Source organism: Diuraphis noxia, unplaced genomic scaffold, assembly GCF_037042655.1.
Source record: "Diuraphis noxia isolate RWA-SAM2 unplaced genomic scaffold, SU_Dnox_SAM2 contig0003, whole genome shotgun sequence".
Classification (NCBI taxonomy): Eukaryota; Metazoa; Arthropoda; class Insecta; order Hemiptera; family Aphididae; genus Diuraphis; species Diuraphis noxia.
The window spans coordinates 64388730-64409431 of NW_028301713.1; the positions used below are offsets into that span (position 1 = coordinate 64388730).

At 27.9% G+C, this 20702-nt stretch overlaps 3 protein-coding genes across 5 annotated transcripts in view; 2 read left to right on the plus strand and 1 right to left on the minus strand.

Annotated features, from left to right (window-relative positions):
* MESK2 (misexpression suppressor of KSR 2) overlaps positions 1–20702 on the minus strand; it is a 71252-nt gene that overhangs the window by 21452 nt on the left and 29098 nt on the right. For all 3 annotated transcript variants that reach the window (XM_089223785.1, XM_089223786.1, XM_089223787.1), the window contains 3 exons: positions 2536–2677; positions 2226–2372; positions 549–839 (listed from right to left, as the gene is read on the minus strand). In XM_089223785.1, the coding sequence (XP_089079911.1) occupies positions 549–839; positions 2226–2372; positions 2536–2677 (580 nt within the window). The remainder of the gene's footprint in view (positions 1–548; positions 840–2225; positions 2373–2535; positions 2678–20702) is intronic.
* LOC107163076 (uncharacterized) lies at positions 5243–8142 on the plus strand. The gene is made up of 4 exons (XM_015510307.2): positions 5243–5339; positions 5508–5809; positions 6589–6839; positions 7408–8142. The coding sequence occupies exons 1-4, from the start codon at positions 5279–5281 to the stop codon at positions 7997–7999; spliced, it is 1206 nt and encodes a 401-aa protein (XP_015365793.1). The 5' UTR covers positions 5243–5278; the 3' UTR covers positions 8000–8142.
* Positions 14995–17245, plus strand: LOC107163059 (uncharacterized). Its single transcript, XM_089223788.1, has 4 exons — positions 14995–15151; positions 15374–15666; positions 15746–16186; positions 16656–17245. Exons 1-4 carry the CDS (start codon positions 15055–15057, stop codon positions 17103–17105), a joined length of 1281 nt encoding a protein of 426 aa, XP_089079914.1. The 5' UTR covers positions 14995–15054; the 3' UTR covers positions 17106–17245.

Here is a 20702-nt window from a genome sequence, read left to right on the forward strand (position 1 = left end):
AAGCAATACTTATGAACTAGAAAATTGTAGCGCGCACAAATCTTATAACGAAATTCTTATTTTACGAAAATCACACCAATATAAACGTTATGAAATTATTATCGTTGACGAAAATTTCGTGGATGGACAACCGATCATTCCAACTGGACCTTTATTGTTTAAATCAGTGGTTCTTAAACCGTAGTATGCGTACCACTAGTGGTATGCAGAAGTCTTTGAACTGATAGTACAGAAAATGAATAAATAAATATTTTTAATACCTAATGTTTGTTGAGGATTTATTGTTATTTTATATTTTCTGAAAATAATAGAAAAAACTGTTGAGTCATTGATTTTATACATTCTTATTGTTGTAGAAGTATTAATATTTTGTATAATTCAAATTTTATAGTAATTATTACTACACAACGACTGATGCACAATACGGATGAGTGGTACGTGTAAAAAAAAAATGTTTGAGAACCTCTAACTCAAATTGATACTTGATATTATACATCTAGCTATTATTTGTACCGTATCTATGTGATTAAAAAGGAGGGGGGTCTCACCTTCATCCACGACGACTTGGTCGGATCCAGTCTCGAGTTGAGCGTCACCGTGTCCTCTTGGTGCGGCGACAGAGCTCCGCACACGTTGATGATGGGCATCTGCAACGTGGTGGTCATGCTGAGCCGGCGGCCTGCGGGACATGACTCGGACGTGGGCGTACTCCTGCTGATGCCCAAGTCTGTCCGTCTAACGTACGAGTCGATGAATGCGGCCAGATTTCCCGGGTGGACGCTGTGCTCGAAGTACTCGCGGTATACTCTGGCCAGATCGTGGTTCCTCTCTTCGGTTCCCTTTGAAAACGGACGAGCAACACATTTTATAACGACCGCGGAATAAGATATTACTGTATACATTGTAAAAGATAAATACATCGAATAACAGACAGAACTGATTGACTAACTGTACTGCACATTTTAATGAATTATTATATCACTTTTGAAATAATCGATATTATTCTTTTTTTTTTTTTATTTAAAATTAAGCCGCAACAACAAAGATTATTGGCTGAAGTTAAATTTAACATATGGTGATAAAAGGCGGGATATTTATACAATTCAAGCTTGGGGTGTGAAGGTGTGTTTAGTTTAGGTTATATAATTTAGATAATTTTAAAAAGGTAAATATCTTCTGAGTGTTTCCGGGGTCAGGACCAAGAGCTTCGTAGAGGTTGTCAGCTAGTTTGAAGTTGACTCTGATATTATTCTTTGTGCAATTGTATACTACGTATTAATAATATTATATACGCATTAAAATTTATAGCATCACATGCCCAGTTAATGTATTCTCTCAGTTCTTTCTGTTTTATAATGTTTATACCTACGTGGTATTTAATAATTATGGTAACATCGAACGTCGGGTAAACCTATTATTCATATTTTATATTATTTTATGGCAAAACTTTTTTAGTACGTTATATTATAATAATAATACCGAAAGCATGGAGGCGGCTGATGCGATTATATGGTGTTGGGTATTGTAACTAATTATTCAAACTTTAGCAAATTATGTGATATCGTATAGCAGACATATTTTGTTCAGTGGGTCTGACCTTATATGTTTTTAAAATATTTTATAATTTTGCAACTATATTGTATTATTAATTGCATACTTTTGCGGATTTAAGCACTTATATTGCCATGCATCCCATATATTATTATACATTATACATATTATAAAATTATACTTTATAATGTTTTTCGATAGTAGATATATGATATAACGGTAAAACAAGATTTTAGGATTTAAATTCAAAAATCAGAAGTAAATAAACAAATATTTTTTGGAAAGGTTTGAAGTCGTTGAAATCGAAATTGTTGAAATCATTCAAGGGTATAATATAAATTTAGTCGTATAGTGTTAATATTGTTAGCAACGTTTCAGTAGTTTGCTGCAGTACTGTAGGATTGTGTATTTGTGCGTATATTGTTTGGAACCCAAGTTTGTTCACGCACTTCACAATAATATTCAAAACAGGTTATTAATGATACGCATTTACTCGTTGACAACTGTTGTATATGGCTGCAGCAAAGGTTTAAGATTTGTTCAAATGGTGGTATACATAATGTAATATTTATTATAAGTTATAAAGCACGATTACAAACAAATTATAAGAGGAAGTGCCAAAGCGATAAATCCAATGCTGCAGCTACAACAGGAACTCGCATTGCTCTACTAACTTTTCCAAAATGATGCCACATCAAATAGTCCATCACACCTTGTGTCATGCCTTTGGATTTCAAATATCTACTGTTCAATTTTTGATATCCGTACTCGATCCAACCGGCTGGCGTTGACACCACGTTGATCAAACACAGCGCTTCGACCTGTAATACGCCACCAATAAAATATTTGAGAAAATGAGCACCATTTTAAAAATTACACACATATTACATATATACTTTATCATAATCTTATAGTATGATATACGTACATTAAAATTATAATGTTTAAAAATGGTGACGGCACCACTGTGCCTATTTATATTACCTTTGTTGGTTGTCTATAAGCGAATCGAGCCAAAATATTCCCACCAGCTCCCACTCCAAGTCCGACGAATGATTGCAAACCGAAGTATCTTAAAACATGATCTAACTGATTAGCTAACTCGTCTATACTAGGAAAAACGTAACTGAAAAAAAAAACAAATTAATTTCGACGTAAAATTAATGTGTCAATATTTTTACAAATTGATAATTTATTTTCCATTCAGGGTAATCGTTAAAACCTTAATATAATCATTTTGATGAAAGTTTAAAAAAAACATTCATACTTTGTAAACTATATATTATTTTAAATGTAAGAGAAAATGAGCTCATAATCATTTCAGTTTAAAACTAACGATAAACATACTATATAACGTGAAACATTTCTTTTTTTTGGAACTTAAATCGAATATTTCTATACCTTTTTAAGATCCTCGAGCAATTTATTTTTCACATTGCCATTTATGTTATTTTTTATTATAGTTTTAGCTTTGACGATATATTTAACTGTTAATACCAATATCTTATTATATTATTTATATTTGACATGAATTCTGCATAATGATTTAGTCATTGTAACGGCGAGTTGTGCCTACATTTACATCCATTCATCAAAATAGTATAACAATAATTTAGAATGTAGATAGCAATAAAAATGCAGTGAATATAGTTTTATCAAACGTAATACGTAAAAAAAAAAAACATTAACGATGTCTGATTGAGTATTATTGTTACCTGTAAACACAATATAGTGTTAAACGTTCGAGATATAAAATCGAACGGCATAAACGTATTTGAAATTAAAGAATTAATCATTTAATTTATTTAATTAGATAACCTATAACCTTATACAGATCACAACTCATAGTTGTTAATTTATTACGTGTGCCATTTAAAAACTACTAAAGGTTGGAATGTCTAATAATAATTATTATATCAGTATATAAATAATTATATACTCATTAAAAATTATTGTAATAAATTAGTTGATTAACCATTAATATTATGTAACAATTTGTTTTTCTATAATATATTATAGCACGATAAATAGTAACTATATTAAATATATTAACCATTAGCAGTGGATATTCGTATTCACTGGTTGGACAAAACAAATAATTAATATTAAATTAATAACTATACAAAAACGAATCGTTTCCATGGTTTTATAATATAAAACAATTGATAATTTCATAAAAACAATGACAAAACTATGTAAAAAAAATGTTAAATGATGTACAGAAATTAGAAAATTAGGCAGCTGCATAGCAGAGATGTATAAATATATTTAAATTTAATCAGAAAAAAAATGAAATTATAAGTAAATTTGAGCTGATCTATAGTTTACCATAGAAACTGTTGATTTAAGCAGTTATGTCTATATTTCTTAATATTCATGGTTTCCTCTAAAATTTATTAGAAATAAAGACTTTTTGTGAAACCTTTACGTTGTATGCGATTTTTTAGACATTTTCAGTATTTTTTACAAGTTCAATACCCTAAATTACAATTACTAAATAAAGGATAGGAGTAAAACCTACACCATTTAATCTTTATTTTTCTGGCAAAAATCTGAAAAAGTTCATGAGGTACCTTCAAAATATAGGTGATTGTATTGAATATAAATATACATAGTCAATTACAGTAAATGAATACAATTATAGTTGTGTAGAACGTCTTATAAAACTAAAATACTAACAATAATCAATAATAAAAAATAATAAGAAATACATTAATAATAAGATTATCGTATACTTAAATAGATATTAATCGATATATTATATTAATTAAAACCTTAATTAGTTAAAAAATAGAAACAATAATAATTAGTGTATTAGTGTATTATAATCTTTAAACATTGTATGTATACTTGAAAAAAATTATAAAAAATGTTTCATTAAATTCGTGTTTATGAGTTTTAAGTAGCTTTAAATATCGATAAAGTAATGTGTTATCCGACCAAGCTATTTCTATTTAAAAATTATTATATGCTTTAAAATTAAATTATAAGTTTCATTACACACAATATACGTATTAATTTCCCCTAACATACAGATATATTATTGGTATGGATATGTTTTGGTCACAAGCATCAATGACCGCTACTAGTAAAAATTGATTTCTAATTTGAATGCCAAAGAAAAATATCCAACTAAAAGTTCAATCTTAGGTAGTTTTAAAATTTTTTTTTAAACATAATAAACTGCTACCAACAACTAAATCAAATAAATATGGAAAGTCTGAACTCTACAGTAGAGTGAAATTTATAGAGTATAATATGTAATTAATTTGAAATTGATTATATAAATAATTGGGAAGACTGTCTGAAATAAAACTTAACATTTTTTCGCATGTTGTTTAGTTGCTGTCCAAAAACCGTATTTGGAATCAACATCATATCAGAATCTAATTAATATGTTTAACGCACATGTTATAGGCACATATCTATAATATTCTATCGTGATCTATACCACGAATTATATATATTTAAATCTGTAAACTAAAGTCTTACAAATCTGTTTATAATCTATCTATTAATAATATAATTTATAGAAATTATGAAAAAAAAAAACATTTTCATGATTGTGTAAAATTAATTTACATGTCCGATATTTAATCTACAGCGCACGCAGCTAATATTAGTAATATTACAGTTTAAAAATAATATAGGTGATAAAAATTTTTTGTATAAAAGCCGGTGTTAGAGCTGAAATCAACATTATAGTTGTTCCGCTCAAGTGAAAAAAATGAAGTTTGTAATCGTTTTAACTGCTGTTTTGGCTTTGGCCACGGCTGCCACACTGCCGTGTACGTACATCATCACAATCATTATTATTATTATTATTATTATTGTTGTGGTTTTTGTTGTTGTAGATGTTATAATTAATATAACTATATGTATAATTGTATATACTGTATTTTTATTTATTTTTTTTTTGTTTAACGATTGTAATAATAAATACGGTAATTTTTCAGCTCAAAAATTGGACAGCCAAAATGAATTGTTCGAATCGAATGAAAACTACGATTACAACAAATACACCCAAGAAAAGGAAGAATGCGATTCTATCGCAAACTCTTTCAACGCCATCGTAAACGTCATAAGGCAATACAAAAATGACGTGGCCAAACCCGACAACTCTAGATTTAACGTAATTTCTGTCTCAGACACCGTAAACATCGGCTTCAACGCCGACACGTTCTTGACCGACGTCCGCGTCATGGGATTAAATAATTTGAACAGCCAAAATATAACCATTAAATGGGGAGAAGATTTGGTAAGCATATTTGATATTTGACGATAATAGACGCAGTGGTAAGTACTCGACTTATTAATTGGATTGTCAATTGATATTAGTTATTGGTAAAATAATTTTTAATTCTGTATTATTTGCATAAAATAATTATTATATTTTTTACACCTCAGATCTACGAATCACATCAATTATAACGTAAATAACTTTAAATGTATTTTACTGCTTACACTAGTTTAAAAACCCAAATTTAAAGTTTTTGAAAAAATTTAAAAATAATACAACTTTTAAACTGTAAAAATAGATACCTATTAACATTTGTTTAACATCAATCTTTTAATAAACATTAACTTATATTTTTTTTTTAAATCTCAATATTTTATGATATTGTATTTTTAAAATTTAAATTTAACATTCTAAAACATAATAGTATTTTAAGCAATTCGATGCATAAATATTAAATATTAAATAGTATTTAAGTACTTATTTGACTATGGTATGAATAATAAATGGTATTTCGTTTTAGTACCTATAACAAATAAAGCTAACTATTAAAGTATTAACTCAACAATAAAATATGTAATATTTAAATAATTTTGATTTAGTAAAAGAATGCATCAAGTTATTTAATAATTTTATCAATACGTATAAGAATAGTTTATAATATATGGGCTTACTTTTAATTTAAATATTGAATGACATACTTTTAAACATCAATGCACAATCAGTAAAACTAATTGAGTCCGTAATTTTCTTGTGTTATTTTTACGGGGAAATTATATTATTTGATTTCGTTTTCACAGGTCCACGTCACCAATAGCTGGGAAAAACTCGCGGTCAACGGAGTGTTCCATTACACAAACACCGTAGCCAGACATAGTGGAATATTCCATTTAGACATTATCGAACCTAAATACGAGGGTGAAACTATACTCACAAAAAACTCGAACGTCTACCCATTGATGTCGACCGTCGGTTCCGTTAAGTTCGAAAAGTTCATCGTCAACCACACCATGTTGCCGGAAGTGTTTCAAAATGATAAACCACAATTTGAGTGAGTAACTTGGTCAAAGTAAATTGTAAATCACGGAGATTAAATTTAGTAATTGATAGAAAGCCTTATTTTTTAAAATATAAATTATCATTAAAATAATCATCAAATTCGCATACCCGGGGATCCTCCTCTCATATCAATATTTTAAATATCATGGAATAAACAATAATAAATATATTAAGCATATAAAAAGTCACAAACAATCAGACTGAAACGTCTTTACAAAAATGGCAAAAAATCAAAAATGTGGTTACATTAATTATTATTTAAATTAAATTGATACCTTTAATAAAATTAAATACCTATAATTTTATTTACGAGATGAAACAGATAAAGACAAAGATTAAAACTATTTTGTCCAAAATAAAAATTGATGTATTGTTTTAAAATGATATATCAAAAATTGTTTCATTTTGTTATAAAATACTAATCAAGAGTAAAAATGTTAAATTTGTTGAAAAGAATACATACCCGTAGGCCCTGATCTCCGGATCTATGCATATAATGTTATTAAGCAACAGTCGAAAAATGTTTTAATTCTGAATAATTTATCGTTTTTTCTGTTTAGTTATTTTGTCAAACACACCATACCCCAATACGTAGCCACCGCTAAAGTCAACGACATGTACAACGACGTTGCTCTGCAAATCAGACGGGTTGTCAAGCCTTACATGGTATACAGGAGCAACAAAATCACCAGCGAAACCGCGTTACCGATGATCGGTAATCTAGCCGACGGATTCCGTTTCGAGTTAAAAAACATCGATTTCGACAACTCCAAGAACAACTTGGCCAAGATTCCATTCGTACAGGTGATCAAGACCAACGAGAAATGTATCGCCAAAATCGAACTCCGCCTGTTGGGATTGACTGGAGAATTCGAAATCGTCATGATGTCACCCAATGGCAAGAGTAACAACCGTAGGGCTACGTACACAACCGACGCCGTCAAGGTGGTTTGCAACTTGGACTTCGTCGGAAACAGTGTTCACACCATGGTTCACGTCACAAAACCCCAGATCCACTTCACGTCGACCGACTCCGATTCCGCTGTCAACTGGTCCGACGTTCAAAAACAGTTGGTCCCCCACTTCGACGCTTACTTCATGAGCACCCTCGAAAATGCCATCAACCGCAACGTTCAACAGTCCATGATGTAACAATATTAGTTACGAATAGATCATTGATCCAACTTATACATTTTGTGCAATAGAAAATAAGCCAACAATATGTTATAACTGTTGATGTATTAAAAATAAAAATGTATATGATACGATAATAAAACAATGTTTCCATTCTTAAATTATTGCTATGTGATTTCATGAAACCAAACGAATTTAAATAGTATATGACGTACAGAACTACGTTCGTTTGAACGACATGACAGTATTATTATGCATGCAAAAATGTAAAAACAATAATATGAAAATGTCGTTCGAACCGGAAGATATAACACTTTTCATTTCATTCATTAGTTTCACATCATTATAATATTTCTTTCTTATACTCGTATTTTAAATTTTAAACATTAATTAAAAAAAAAAAAATTATTATAAAATTAAACGTTAACTTTTATTTTTAACGCTACCTATTGCATTCATTTAATTATATGAAGAAAATTAATTTCGAATTATATCTAATTTACATGAATTCACATTACAACCAATTTAAATAGTATTGAGATTAATTTTAGTATAATATTTTAAATATTTATGTAAATCAAATTTATCATAAAATTTAATTTTTGTAAAAATTAAAAGCCCCAATGTTATCTGCAAGTAATGGCGAGTAATACTATTTCAGGGAACACTACATCTAAACAAACAATATGAATGATCAAATGGATTGAATGTTCTAAAAACATATAGGTACCGTATGTGAATATCCATTATATTGATAGATTAAGATATTTTAGACAACATAAAATGTAATTTTTAATTTAAAAATTGTTATATGTATAAGTCTTACGTTGAATTTATTGTAAATAAAATCACAAGCCGATAGGTACATTAAAAATTTAAAATACATTGCAGTTCCAAATAATTTATCAGATTGCTCAAATATCTGAATAGGTATATGAGAATGAAATGGTAATAAATTTCTAAAAACAGAACACATAATTGACGTATGAAAACATAACTCATGAGCATTAATAGTTCACTTATCAGCATAGATAGGTACAATTTTAATTCTATTTTTCATAATTCATAACGGGGCTAGGTAAATTGAGTCCGAGATAAGTTTAGTACATTTTGGAAGCGGTAAATTGAGTCTCGGGGAAAAATAGGTAGTAGGTAAGTTGAGTCCCGGGAAAAATAAGGCAGTAGGCAATTTGAGTCCCAGGGAAAAACGATTTATATGCATTTTAAATTTAAAAATGTGTACTATACAATTTTTATTTGTGATTTGTGGACATTCATTGACTGCATGTATATGATTTTGAATATAGCAACATGCATTTTTATTAATTATATAATTATTTTTTATACAATAAAAGTACATGTTGCTATTTTCAAAATCATATACATGCAGTCAATGAATGTCTACAAATCACAAATAAAAATTTTATAGTGCATATTTTTAAAATTTAAATGCATATAAATCGTTTTTCCCTGGGACTCAAATTTCCGGTGGAGTACGATTGCGCGCGTTTTACCTTTTTGGGCATACGATTGCGCGCGGTGCCGGAATAACAAAGACAAAATGACATTGACTATTCAAAAGCGTACAAATGCGCGTGGAATTGGATGCGACATTGCCAATTTATTATTAAAATTTAAAATAATTATTATTAATAAAAAAAGTTATAAAAAAAATTGTTATTTGCCGTATTTGTTGTTATTGTATTTATTTATAATAACATTATAAACGTGGCATCACGTGTCAATGAATCAGTAAAAAATAGCACAAAAAGTTACAAATAGTACAAATAGTTACAAAAAATAACAGATACTTTATATTCATACTTAGTCTACCTAAAAAGTTCGGATATTTACCATGCACCTATAATCTGTATATTTGGCAACGTTGCTTAGAAGCAAAAATAATTTAGCGCAATCGTACACCTAAAAAGGTACCGTTGATAAGGACCGCGCGCAATCGTATTGCAGCCCAAATTACCTACTACCTTATTGTATCTGGGACTCAACTTACCTACTACCTATTTTTCCCCGGAACTCAATTTACCGAGTTAGGGTCATTCGGGACTCAATTTACTAACCCCGTTCACAACACCATAGACTATCAAAAAACAAAGACCTTAGGTCTGGTACTGTGTATTTTTACTCTGTATCATGACATCAAAAGTACGTATTGGCCACGAAGTATGATGATGTAATTGTATACAATATCATCGTCGGTATAATATATTAAATCGTACAAGTCGTAACTCCATTTTTTTCGATTTTGGGATTATTCGTGATAAAAACGAAGAAAAAAAACTTATGACATGATAAAGTCATGATTACAATTATACAATTTTATCTTCCACGAAATCGATAATTAGAAGTCGTCGTATCTCCATATTACCATGGTATAATATATTATATAAATACTAGCCGAACCCGTGCACTTCGTAGCCTATTAAAAATCCTACCTCTCATATGTCTCAAACTTGAAACTGTGTGTTAAATTTGTTACCTGTGTTTATGCTGGCTGCAGTATATTTTTAGGCATATAGATACATGACGATTAAAATATATTAAGTAATAATCTTACTACGATATTCAATTTAGGTTATCATTATGTAATTCTATTTACCAAGATTGTCTGACCTATTCAATTTAACGATATTTAGACATATCACTTTTTAACTAAGCCTATGTCTTCTGTACATAGGTCTAATATATATCTGTACCAAATTTTGTCGCAATCAGTCCAGCACTTGGAATGGTATGTAATGCTGGCAATTTTACTTTTCCGCCATCACAGAGCATAACTGAAACCACATTCTTGAATTTGAATGCTCTACAATATATGCTCTATTTATCTATTTTTCTTGGATGAATACTGTAATTATAATTATACCAAATTTCGTCGGTTCACCAATTGAAATTGGAATGCCTTTATGCATAAACCCAGACATCCATTTTTATAGATATGGCTATCTATAAAAATAAATGTCTGGATTGTCAGAGGTAGAACTTTTAATGGGCTATGAAGTGCACGTGTTCAGCTAGTATAAATGTAATATATTTAAATAATAGATCTATATATTATATATTATTGAATTGTTTCTATGGTCTGCAAATAAATTATGATAGTATGATATCATATTGTGAGAAATGATTTTAAGCGTGAAAACGGGAATTCTTTGATTGAAACATGTTTGGAAAAAATAAAAATAGATTTAATCATCATTTTATAACCAAAAACCGGCAAGATACTAAAATATGCTTAAATATTGAAATATAAATTAATTTGTGATTGCATGCATATATAAATTTCATATTTTTAAATTACCAATCATTGTTGTATTTAAGTTACCTACATATCATAAAAGTAAAATTAAGTAGATACGTTTAATAATGTTATAATTTTTTTGTTTTACATTTTACCAATGCAGATTTAAGCCCATTGTAATTTTACTTTTTAACGTAATAATATTCGAATCCGAAATGTAGGCTTCATACTTTCATATTATATCGTCGAAAGCTACTTTTGTATTACTCTTCAATGCCTTAAATCGTTAACAAAAGACTCATTGTGATGGACTGAAGTGGATGCGTTGACTACGTGCGTCGCTCCCTTTTTTCCCCCGTTAAAATAGAGTTAACACAGCTTGCAGTTTTATCAACAAAAAGGTCATTCTTCTTATTTTTTTCTCGTATATTTTACTACATTGAGAATTGTATTCACTATTTAATCAAAAAACAAAAAAAAAAACATTAATCGTATACATTCCACGAATTACTTCCGCGAATGTTAAATTAAAAAGCTATTCACTATATAGATACTATTTATTACGATGCCCTCCTCGCATATAAACATCTAATGGTGATCGTTAAACCGTATTACTATTAAAATGTTATACCTATTATGTATTTATACATACATATTATCAAAACATTTAAAATTGGTACTTAAATAATACATTTTATTAGTGATCAGAAACTATATTAAGTATTTAGTATTTGTCAGTTACATCCCAAAAATCATAAAATACATTATAAAGAATATTCAGCGCAATTTTCCAATAAAAATAAATAAAAATTAACACGTTATGTCACGCATAGTGCTATAAGTACTTAATCGTTTGTTAATTTGGAAGTCAGCAAAATTATTTATTCATTATTTAAGCTAACACTGGTCAATACATTTAACTTTAAAACTTATTAATGAGATCATAAAAATATTTACCAACAATAATTAAACTATTGAATAATATGTATAGATATTTCAAATGTTTTATAGTTTATAAACAAACCAATTATTAATTAAATATAGTCTCCTGTACCATATTATAGTTATATTTTACTAACGATATACAACGAATATTAATAATTTAACTTTTTATAAAACTTAAGACTCACTAGTTATTTCAAGTTTGTATAAAATAAGTTTAATAACAATGTATTGACTATAATAATTGATTTTTTTTAAATTAATATGAAATGTTAATTATTTTTGATGAGCGATGAAAGATATTATTTATTTATCATAAATTATATTGTTTGTACCTACATAAAACACAATTTAAATTAATAATTGGATTTATTTCGAGTTTTTAATTGCATTGATTAATTTCCAAACCACCCTCACTTATACACTGGCCGTATTTTAATTTAGAAAATATAATACATTTAATTTAAATATTTTCTATATAAACTAGTTTGTATTAAAATAAAAAAAAACCAATTCAGTAAGGAAAAATCTAAGGAAAATATCTACCCTAAAAATAAATGGTAATAGCGACTCACAAAGGAACAAACCATAAAACAGATACGTTTATTTTTGTATTACATTTTATTGCCTTGCGTTAATTGTTTTAATTTTGTTGTTTAAATCTATTTCAAAATTATAATACCTACCTATACAGTATACAGTATTCATATTTATTCAGTTTATTGAGTATAATAGTCATTGATATTTATCATAAAGGCTAATGTGTTAGTTTAAAAAATAAATACAGGTGTATGGTGTACCAATACGAGTTCTATCGGTTTCCTGCTTTACAATTGGAATTAAACGGTTACCTGTGCTGTATAAATTTTCATTTCTTGTTGTTACTAATTAATAATTCTAAATCGTAGAATAAATGGTAATTAAGAAAATTAATTAACAGCAAATCGATTTAAGATTTTTAAAAAATGTTTTAAATATCGGTACAATCAATGAGAAAATTGTCTGATAATAACATACTTATAATATTATTGTAATTAGTACCTACCAATTATTATACTTTAAAACACTTTTTTTACAATTCTTATCTTTTTCATTTCATAAACTAACGTTATTTGAAAAATGCATGTTTGTAAGTACCTATTGAATCATTTAAATAGATTTTGTTTTTTTCCAATAATAAATACGTCCCAAACGTAAAGTCAATTAAAATGAGCCTAGAAAATCTAGATAATTCTAAAATTATAACAAGTATTTCGTCAGTACGTTCCTACATAATTACCTACACCGTGGCGCGTGTTTTACATAAAATAAAATATGATACAATTTAATAACAACTTTGACCTAATGATGTCTATTAATAATATACCACACGGGCGTGTGGTAATTAGCAATAAATATATTTATATCGACTCGACACAAAATAATATCGATGATAGTTAATGTTATGTTTCATATAAAATATTTTATTTTCATAAAAAAAATTAATTATTATATTATGAATGAAGTACCTTGAATGTGACATATCTTATATTTTCCTACAAGAAATAATTAAACAATTATCAACAAACGAGATTAATTTTTATTGGATATAAACAAATAAATCGATAGCCATAACAATAATGTATTAATGTAATAAAACTGTCAGTGTTTAGTGGTCATAGTTTACGTAGAATAGTGTGGACGCAATTTTAGATGTAGTTACATACATTGGATAAACTATATTATATACCTACATTAAAAGAGTAATATACTAATTACTAACTGACGTTACTATATCATTAACATTTAGCAGCGTGTAGAACATTAAAGCAATGACTATGAGCTATATTAAGATGTAATAGGGAAATTCGTGCTATATAAATTACAAATAATTATATATTAAATATATACAAATTTATAGTATACAAATTTCAGAAACAATTAATTTTCTAAAATGTCACTACATGACAAAATGTCAAAGCTTCATACTCATAACATATTCCGAACGATCATAAATAGTATTAAAATAAAATTAATGTCATTGATATTTTATGCAACAAATTATACGATTTACACTGAAATTATTAAACTATATTTTAATTTAAAACCACAATGTATTACTATTATTTTTTAAAAAGTAATAAAACTATTAATTTTGCTTTATATGAAAACTTTAAAGAGACGCTTACCTCTGTATCTAATTGCTATTATAAAGAGATGTATAATTAAATTTTATAATTGTCCTATGCAAATCGAGAAAAAACCACTACGTTTACGGTATACACGTTTTTATAGCGAAATCGGATATAGTTTTTTGATTATTGTTCATAAAATATTTATTATAAGTTTGAACTTGTCGTTGATAGTTAGATTATTCTTCGAACATTACATAATTTTCAAACTAATAATATAGCTAATTCACATTTGTTAATTTATTAGTTACCTTCAACTTTATCGATTAAAATTGTAAATCTGTATAATTCATAATCTATAAAATGCACATTTCAAGTTTAACTATTTTTACATATAGATTTTCTAGTGAATTAATTCAGCACTATTTTATCCTTTTACAACAATAATCTATAGTGAAAAGAAATCGAAAACTTATCAAGCAATATTTTTTTTCTGAAACGCTTTTTCATGATTGTAATATGCATAAATGCATTTGTATTAATTAAATCTTAAGAAAAGTAGTGATGTAAGTTGTACGTATTTCATGGTGTAAACAATGTTTAAAGGTCATAAAATACAATTCTATATTAAAATATACAACCAACCGTCATATCGACAAAAATCTAATATTGCTCCAAATCACTTAATCAACATTTTAATACGGTTAAATACATCGGGATGTTGACTTTACAGGCAGTTCAGTGGCGATTACGGTAGCAAAATGAAGTTCTTCGTTTCTCTGTTCGTGTTCGCTGTTTCAGTAGCAGCAATCAACGCTATTTGCTTGCACTGCAGTAATCACACTGGCAATTACCAAGGTATTTTATACAGTTTTATTAAAGTTTTTAACTTTAATAATAAATTTAACAAATCTGTTATTTATTAATTTTAGTTTTTAAATTTAAATTTTTTTTAACTTGACAATTTAATTTGAAAACAAAATATTATTGCATTATTATTTTTTGCTTTTGCTTTATTCAAGAAAATCATGTGCACATAGTCTTAATTATACGAGTTCATTACATATTATTAAATTATAGAAATCAAATACGAAGATCTGAAAACTTTGGAAAATTTTCATCAAGGAGATTCAAATAACGACGAGTACAAAGATGTTGCCAAACAAATTAGAATTATTCTGAAAGCGAGTCAAAAGTATCAATTATACGTCGAACAAGCCAAAAGAAACCTTAAATTCTCAGACCCGATGAACTTGATTGATGCTACTGAGTTCTTGAACAACGGCGAAATTGAATACAGAAACGCCAAAATTCAAGGTTTGGAAAATGCAATTTTAAATGAAATAAACGTGGAAAAGATCAGCGAGAACAAGGTAAAATATATAAACAATTAGGTACTTAAATATTTGTAAGTGAAAGAGTTAGTTAAACATTGCAATGTGTATTTTCTAGTTTTCGGTCACTGCTGTCTTGAAGAAAGCCGATGTCGTTGGCGATTACAGTGCTGCAAATTCTAAAAAGACTGAGTCTGGACAGTTCAACATCACACTTAGAGATATCGAATTCAATATGAGGTTCCTTTTAAACGAATTCATGGAAACTCGACCAGAAATCGACTCCAAATCATTGAAGTTCGGTCACCACGAGTCGACATTCACCAACATGGAAGTGTTAAACGAGTTGAGCGAAAACGACCAATTCAAAAAACCGTACGTATACTACTACAACTACCTCAACAAAATGATCAAAGGTCGTCTCGTCGAAGAAATGGCTGTCAGTTTCGCACCCCTAATTGCAATGCGTCTCGCACAAGAGCTGAAATCGACTGTCTTATTCCCGACCAAATCCATGGCTGTCCCGAAAACCAACGCTTATATTGCTCCCGGAGTACAAGTAAGAAAACACTTATCACTAATATATAAGAGTAATAAATTAATAAAACATAAGTATACGATATCCGTCATTAAAACTATCTGCACATCGGGGTTAATAAAATCGCAACTCATAGGCAGATTTTGTCGTTCTACATACTCAACAAATTAATTTGTTAAACAGCTATTGTTACGTGATTTAAATCAAAGCAATTTAATGTTAATAAAATATTATATCTATTGAAATATTATCATATACCTTGCACTTAATTTAAAAATAATATTTTATTTGAGAATCTCATTATTGATTAAGGTTGAGGAACATATAGGAGTATATAGATTACTACAAATTAACGCCTAAATCTCCTGGTCTCTTATTATCACCACTCCTACCACGTAACTCCAGCTTCCTTGCACTTCTTTTGTTTGTTATAAGAGTAATGTTCGCTATCTCTGGAAGTCTGGAGTAAAATCTAATATTATCATTGCAGGCCAAGATTTACAACACAGTGTTTAACGACTTGAGCGGCACCAACAATATTCAAAAGATGGTCAACTATACCGTCAACAATGATCAAACTGAAATGATCTTCTGTTTTACATCTTTCGACCTGAGAGGCAACAATGAATGGGCTCTGGAATACAACACCGGAAACGTGTACAATGGAAAAGCTTCATTCGCCATAGAAAACATGCAAACCATGATCGTAGTCACTAAACCTAACGGACAAGGAGAGATTACGAAGAAATTCTCAAAGACCACCGTCAATGGGCTCACAGTTTTGTTGCATAATGATAACAACTGCGAAACGATCAGAGATTTCGCCCATCAGCGTATCCCGAAAGTCTTGGAAAATAGCTTACAGACATTCATCAAAGAGCAAGCCGAGATGGTATTGGGTAACCAATTCGCCCTTATTGGCTTGAAATATAAAAATTGAATAAATGTTATCTTAATTCATAATAATATATTATATTGTAAACAAAATAATAAATGAAAGTCAAACAATAAAAATCAAATTTTAAAAATTATACAAAATTGAAATTATTTTTAAATAATATTATAGGTGTGTACCTAAAGTATTTTTTTCAAAACTTGCTTTAGAGTGTTATTAAGTTATATTAAGTAGCTTCAACATTTACTATAAAAAATATTTACATTAATTTTAAACCATTCAACTTTCAATAGATAATAATGTTATAGTATATAATACTTATTTGATTATTTCCTATAAAATGATCATTCTTTGTTAACTAAAATGTAATGATATTCATAATATTACGAATATCATCATTTCAACTATGTTAATCATAAAACACCTATTATTAATATCTAAACGCTGTACTTAATACAATAGGTATCAAAAAATATTCATAATATCAAAATATATAACTTACCATAACACATCTTTGTACCCCATTATAATAATCAAAATTATACTTATTAACAGTAGTAACATTTATACTTACTTTTAATCAAATGTCATTACTATATCTAATACACTAATATTACGACTTTTATAACAAAATATCTGTACTCATGAACTTCAATATTATATAAAATTACTATCTATTTTATACCTATACATATGTATACCATAAGTCATATTACAAAAATGCGTTAATAAAAACACGCATCTTTTACCATGTACCTTGATAATAAACGACAATAACATAACAAATCTGTCAACAAGTACCAAGGGTCAATACTATAAATAGAGCCCCCTTTACATGATACAACCAGTCTGCTAACATCATTCTAGCCTGTCATATACCTTCTACACTGATTTATTAAGTCAATCGACATACTCTCCATTCACGGACCATTGCTGCTTGGCTGACGGAAATTGTTACTGTTTTCTTACAAATTAAAAACATTAAGTGTTATAAATTAATTTTATTCAATACCTCTTGATTTCAAAAGACATTTGTAACCTACCATCAACCAACCAACTTCTATACTGTTAAGGTGAGAGTTTATATTATACATCTGATAAATAATAAAATATCAGGTTGTTATAAATAAATATATTCATGACATGCAGACTCAGGCATTCTAATTAATTTAAATAATCTTTATAAATCTGTATACTCACGATCCCAATCTATCATAATAATTATATGCTTTAATTTGATAATAAAAGATAGGATAAAAGAAGTCGCTATTCTAAATCCCTTTAATTATTAGTCATTTTAAATAGCTAACTATACCAACTTAGTTAATATATTATTATAAGGTAACGTCTCATCAATAGCAACGCGCTAGCTTATTTTTGATTCATTACAAAGTGGCGCCCAACAACAGTGACTCTCATTTATAAAAAAGATTTAAATAAACTTAGGACTATCATTAAAAACAATTCTGATCAAATTATTCTCAACAAAAAAATAAATTTTTTAATTAAATACATAATCCAAAGAAGATTAATATAATTTAAAACACAAAAGTGTTAATATTCAAATAAAATATATAATCCGGAGAAGATTAATATACATTTTTAATTAAATATATAATCCAGAGAAGATTAATATAAAATTTTTAATTAAATACATAATCCAAAGAAGATTAATATAATTTAAAACACAAAAGTGTTAATATTCAAATAAAATATATAATCCGGAGAAGATTAATATAAATTTTTAATTAAATATATAATCCAGAGAAGATTAATATAAAATTTTTAATTAAATACATAATCCAAAGAAGATTAATATAATTTAAAACACAAAAGTGTTAATATTCAAATAAAATATATAATCCGGAGAAGATTAATATAAATTTTTAATTAAATATATAATCCAGAGAAGATTAATATAATTTTTTTAAATTAAATATAATATCCAAAGAAGATTAATATAATTTAAAACACAAAAGTATTAATATTAAAATAAAATATATAATCCAGTGAAGATTAATATAATTTTTTAAACTAAATATAATATCCAAAGAAGATTAATATAATTTAAAACACAAAGGTGTTAATATTCAAATAAAATACATAATCCAAAAAAAAATATAATACATTGCTAAAAAACAAGTGAAACATCTTAAAAATAAATTAAATTAGTAAATAACAATTAAATACAATTACAAATATACAACCACTACATTCTCATAAAAAATTAGTAAATGAATAACAATAGTTCAGAAAATGAGGAATTAAACACTCCAGACAACACAGTTTGTATTTTATTAGCAACCGGAGTTAATAAATTAAACAAACCACAGTTAATTTCCGAATTAAATAAAAGAGGCCTAATAGACACAGGTCTTGTTCCCGAATTAAAAAATAGATTATTAAAATATCTTAACGGAGAATCTCTACCAACAGATTTTTCCGCATTTGAAGAACATAATTTTGATCCAATTATTAACGGCGGCAAATTAAATAGAATGGATAGTAAAAAACCATATTTTGACCCAGGAAGATTCTCAGGTTCCATATCCGAAAATATTGATTCTTTCCTAAAAAAATACAATAGGGCAGCTTCCATAAACGGGTGGACCAGTGATGATAAATCCCAATATATTGCCGCATGTCTAGAAGGATCAGCCTTAACTTTTTTCGAAAATTCCGAGGACAATGCATTAGTTAAAACAAAATGGGAGGACTTAGAACATAAACTAAGAACTGAATTTGAACCTATAGCCCAAACAGATATGCTTCGAATCCTATTAGGAAAACGGAAACAATTAGACGATGAACAAACTACTTCATATATAAATGACGCCGAATCTTTATGTAAACGCGTAGATCCACTTATGCCACAACCAGAAATGGTTCGAAACATAATAAAAGGTCTTAAACCAACTGTGGCCAGATATATAGGTATTTTAGAAAACAATAATATCACAGATTTAAAAGCAAATATTCGAAAATTTGAAATGATAGAATTTATGATTACTGGTGAACAAACCAAAGCCCCATCAGAAATAAAAACTTCTATATTTAAAGATCAGTTAAACAACATAACTATACAATTGGAAGAAAATATAAAATTAATGAATAACAATAACTTACAATCCCAAGAAACATTCAAAAAACTAAACGATGAAATCGAAAAAAATAAAAATAAACAATTCAAAAATACCAATTATCCTAAACAGCCATTTCAACAAAAACTCAATAATAAATTTCAAATAAATAAACCATTTTATAATACTCAAAATACCAGTAATAACCAAATGCCTCAACCAATCGAACAATATCCTTCACAAAATTTTAAAAACAACCAAAAATGCGACAATTGCAATTACAACAATCATTTAACAAAAGACTGTCGCTTCAATAAAAATCCTAATAAATGTCAATTATGCGACAAAGTAGGACACCTAGCCAAAAACTGTTGGATATATTTTCCACAATCAAAAAACCAATAAAAAGGTTAAACAATTATGACAAAAATTGTTCCCCTTATATGTCAAAAATAAATCCAACTATTACACACATAATAAATAATATTCCAAATGCATTATACATAAAAGCAAAGTTTAACAATAATGATATTCCAATAACAATCGACACAGGCGCAAATAT